The sequence below is a fragment of the Triticum urartu genome, chromosome 3A, assembly GCF_056163025.1.
Source record: "Triticum urartu cultivar PI428250 chromosome 3A, HENAU_Tu73, whole genome shotgun sequence".
NCBI classification, from domain to species: domain Eukaryota; kingdom Viridiplantae; phylum Streptophyta; class Magnoliopsida; order Poales; family Poaceae; genus Triticum; species Triticum urartu.
In genome coordinates this window covers 116938828-116943988 of record NC_141875.1, presented here as the reverse complement: position 1 = coordinate 116943988, position 5161 = coordinate 116938828, and the positions used below count along the sequence as shown (strand labels likewise).

The window sequence follows — 5161 nt, the reverse complement described above, 5'->3', positions numbered from 1 at the left end:
GGTTCATACCCTCCGATACTAGCCATAGATGCATCAAAATAAGGAAACAACACACGAAAAACAGAATCTGTCTAAAACAGGACAGTATGTAGTAATCTGGAGGTTTAGTAAATTTCTGTAACTCCAAAAATTATGAAATACATTTGAAAATTTGAAAAATTTGTACATAAGTAATGTGAAAAAAGTTTCAGACCCATTTGACTTTCTAGTAAAAAATGTAAAATCACGCGCTACAGCCAAAGTTTCTGTTTTTTGTTCTGCACATAGTAAACAAGCAATCTAATCCTCCTAAAACCAAAGCTTGGCACATTATTTTTATAATACAATGGATATATATAATGGGATAATTATTTACAGAGAAACTTACATGACAAATTCTACATTGTTTCCGTGAGCATGAACACGAGTGCTCAAGGTTGACCCTCACTTCTTCAATGCATAACTTTCCAATCACTTCTCTTTTTGAAAAACTTTTTAGGCATGAGAGGCAAGTAATTTTTCTGCATTTTCATTCTTTAAATTTTTTTGTATGTTTCAACAACAACTAAACAGAAACAAAAAAGGAAAAGCAAAATCTACTTAGTGAAGAAAGCAAACAAGCACACACGAGAATATCAACCCCACGCTATTGCTCCCCGGCAACGGCGCCAGAAAAGAGCTTGATAATCCCCAAGTGCAGGGAATCATAGTAGCAATTTCAGGTGGAAGTGATAAGTATGGAGTGTCGAACCCACAAGGAGCTAAAGGTAAGATCAATACTCTCTCAAGCCCTATCTGCCACTGATATGACTCTACGTACACCGAACGTTTGCTTCCAACTAGAAACGAGAAATAAAACTAAGTTGTGGGTATGAAGTGGATAACTTTGTATGATAACGGAGAGCTAAAATATGAAACTAGGTGCTGTTATCATAAAGTTAGAATATATAACTACGTATTATAAATAGCGAGTGTGGAATAATGGTGGATCGGTGTGCGGAATTGTCCTAGGCAATTGTTAACAAGACCGGTAATCACTATTGCAGTTTCATATGAGGGCGAGGCATAAGCTAACATACTTTCTCTACTTGGATCATATGCACTTATGATTGGAAATCTAGCAAGCATCCGCAACTACTAAAGATCATTAAGGTAAAACCCAACCATAGCATTAAAGCATCAAGTCCTCTTTATTCCCATACGCAACAACCCCTTACTCGGGTTTGTGTTTCAGTCACTCACCAACCCACTATAAGCGAATCATGAACATATTGCAATGCCCTGCAGCGGGAATCCCTCATGCTTGCGCGACACGGAGGGCACCATAGGACAACACCAAAGTAAAACATACAACTCATACCAATCTAGATCATCAATCAACCCAAAGACAAAGGATATCTACTCAAAACATCATAGGATGGCAACACATCATTGGATCATAATATGTGGCATAAAGCACCATGTTCAAGTAGGGATTACAGCGGAGTGTGGGAGAGTGGACCGCGTAAAAGAGATGAGGATGGTGATGATGACGGTGATGTTGATGAAGACGATCACCGCGTCATGATTCCTCTCTCGATGGCACTCCAGTGCGACCAAGAGAGAGGATGAGAGGTTCTCCCCCTTGTGCTTCCTCCTCCATGGCCTCCCCCCCTAGATGGGGAGAGGTTCCCCCTCTGGTCCTTGGCCTTCATGGTGATGATGGCCCCTCCAGGATCCTCCTCCGTGCCCTCCGGTGATGATGGCCCACTCTAGCAGGGTGCCGGAGAGGGCCTAGATTAGTTTTCGGTGGCTACAGAGGCTTCTGGCGGCGGAACTCCCGATCTAGGTTAATTTTTGGAGGTTTTTGTATTTATAGGAGAAGTTGGCGTTGATTTCACGTCAGGGGGCCCTCGGGGAGTCCACGAGGCAGGGGGCGCGCCCCCCACCCTCGTGGGGCCCTCGTGACTCCCCTCTATTAGTTTTTCATTCCAGCATTTTTCATATTTTCCAGAAAAAATCTCCGTTGATTTTCATCGCATTCCGAGAACTTTTATTTCTACACAAAAACAACACCACGGTAGTTCTGCTGAAAACAACATCAGTCCGAGTTAGTTCTAATCAAATCATACCAAAATCATATAAAAATATTAGAAATATGGCATGGATACTTCATAAATTATAGATACGTTGGAGACGTATCAACAAGTAACAAGTAATAAAAGTAAATAAGGTGCAGCAAGATGGCCCAATCCTTTTTGTAGCAAAGGAAAAGCCTGGACAAACTCTTATATAAAGAAAAGCGCTCCCGAGGACACATGGGAATTATTGTCAAGCTAGTTTTTATCACGTTCATACGATTCACGTTCGGTACTTTGATAATTTGATATGTGGGTGGACCGGTGCTTGGGTACTGTCCTTCCTTGGACAAGCATCCCACTTATGATTAACCCCTCTTGCAAACATCCTCAACTACGAAAGAAGTATTAAGGTAAACCTAACCATCACATGAAACATATGGATCCAAATCAGCCCCTTACGAAGCAACTCATAAACTAGGGTTTAAGCTTCTGTCACTCTAGCAGCCCTTCATCTACTTATTACTCCCCAATGCCTTCCTCTAGGCCCAAACAATGGTGAAGTGTCATGTAGTCGACGTTCACATGACACCACTAGAGCAAAGACAACATACATCTCATCAAAATATCGAACGAATACCAAATTCACATGACTACTTATAGCAAGACTTCTCCCATGTCCTCAGGAACAAGCGTAACTACTCACAAATCATATTCATGTTCATAATCAGAGGGGTATTAATATGCATGAAGGATTTGAACATATGATATTCCACCAAATAAACCAACTAGCATCAACTACAAGGAGTAATCAACACTACTAGCAACCCACAGGTACCAATCTGAGGCTTTGGGACAAAGATTGGATACAAGATATGAACTAGGGTTTGAGATGAGTTGGTGCTGGTGAAGATGTTGATGGAGATTGAACCCCTCCCGATGAGAGGATCGATCATGATGATGGTGGTGATGATTTCCCCCTCCCGGAGGGAAGTTTCCCTGGCAGAACAGCTCTGTCGGAGCCCTTGATTGGTTCCGCCTCGTGGCAGCGGAGTTTCGTCTCGTGAGCTTGCTTATGATTTTTTTCCAGGACGAAAGACTCCATATAACCAAAGATGGGCATCAGGGGCCCATGAGGCAGGGGGCGCGTCCAGGGGGTAGGGCGCGCCCCCACCCTCGTGGATGGTGGGTGGCCCCCCTCTGGTACTTCTTTCTCCCAATATTTTTCATATATTCTAAAACGTGCTCCCTTGAAATTTCAAGACTTTTGGAGATGTGCAGAATAGGTCTCTAATATTTTCTCCTCTTCCAGCCCAGAATTCCAGCTGCCGGCATTCTCCCTCTTCATGTAAACCTTGTAAAATAAGAGAGAATAGGAATAAGTATTGTGACATAATGTGTAATAACAGGCCATAATGCAATACATATCAATATAAAAGCATGATGCAAAATGGACATATCAACTCCCCCAAGCTTAGACCTCGCTTGTCCTCAAGCGAAAGCCGAAATCAAAAAATATGTCCACATGTTTAGAGATAGAGGTGTCGATAAAATAAAATACGGACATGAGGGCATCTTGATCATTCTTATAACAGCAATATATATATATGTTCGTCACCCTGGGTGAGGAATTCTTATTCCTCACCCCAGCCATCTCTCATGGTCACAATTCTAAACGTAAGAAACAAAGGCATGTGGGGTAAAATTACAGCCTGAAAAAGGTAACCTGTCTATGTTCCGTAAAGCAAAAATGGAGTGCCATAATATTACTTCAAAAAGAATGAGGTAAGATTTGGTTCCTGGAAAGAAAGCCACGAGGTAAGATTACATCCATCATACCGTGTCAGCCCACATGCTGAGATTACAACAAAGGGTTAATTATCCTTTTGCCCTCAGTGGTGTCCATGTACTCAGTCTTGCCCTCAGATGCGAATTGTGCTCTGTTTTGCCCCTAGTCCGTGCGCACCGACTCGTTCCGTGAACTCTGCCGTCTCCGTCAGGTCATCCTTTTGACTCGGCCCTTACAGGTGGGACCAGGCGGCAGAGACGGCCAATTTTATTCAGACCATTGCACGCGTGGCTTGTGGGACCCAACAGAGAGCCGTTGAGCAGAGAGCCGTTGGCGGGTGTGCTATATAAGCGGGCGACAGCGGCGGTGACCACGGCGACAGAGAGCACGGCGGTGACCACGGCGAGAGAGAGAGCACGGCGGCGGGAAGCTAGCTATGGAGGGCGCGGCGATGGGAAGCTAGCAGTGGAGGGCGCATCGGCGTTGAGATCCCCTTCGGCACCGAGCTCCATGTCTTCCTCAAGCTCCCGCGCCACCTCGCGGATGCAGAGCCGGGCGCGTGTGGACATGCCTGTCTTCGTCTATCCACAGTGCCGGGCGGGCGTTGATCGGAGGGTTTCTCAGACACCGAGGAACCAGAATCGTCCATTCTACGTGTGCAGCGAGAATGGGGTAAGAATCGGGGCAATTGCACCATTTTTGTGGTCGGCATCTTTGAGCAATGGGTTGATCTGTTTGGTGTTCATGCAGGTGACATGCTTCTTTCTTTGGGTCGATGCTCTGTCCAAGACTCTGATGAATGAACTGCAAGAAGAGCATGAAGAATGGTTGCGCATGCTGCCACGAACGGCAGTGGCCGCACCACGAGCTCCGGAAAAAGAGATGGAGGGCCAAGCACACACTGATAGAGAGCTAGCTGTTGAGCTTAGGATGTTGAAGAAGAAGGTTAGGAAGCTTGAAGATCAAGCACTACCAATACCCATTTGCAAATACTTTTGGGCATTTGTAGGTATGGTAATCACACTGGTTGTAATGTTGAAAATGTATGGAAAGGCATGAATTATGGAGGAATTTGTAATCTTGAAACTTTTTGAGAAATTCACCTAGTTTAAATGTTGGTTAAAGTTGTTTAAATGTTGGAACAAAAAGAGAAGAAGTGACCAACATTTAAATATGTTGGAAAAAAAGAGAAGAAATTAGGAATTCAGAAACTTTTGATCAATGAAATGCAGCTCTCTGCTCTGCCTTTCTGTCCAAAAAAAGGTTGCTCTTGGGCCAAATTCAGAGCGTAGAGCCAAGTGCAGGCTAGACTAATGGGCCAACTGCATCCAATTAG

The 5161-nt window shown here is 44.1% G+C and overlaps 1 protein-coding gene across 1 annotated transcript; it reads left to right on the top strand.

Moving 5' to 3' along the window:
• Positions 1-4335: 4335 nt before the first annotated feature.
• Positions 4336-4884, top strand: LOC147978847 (uncharacterized). The gene is made up of 2 exons (XM_087516677.1): positions 4336-4497; positions 4576-4884. Exons 1-2 carry the CDS (start codon positions 4336-4338, stop codon positions 4882-4884), a joined length of 471 nt encoding a protein of 156 aa, XP_087372803.1.
• Positions 4885-5161: the final 277 nt, after the last annotated feature.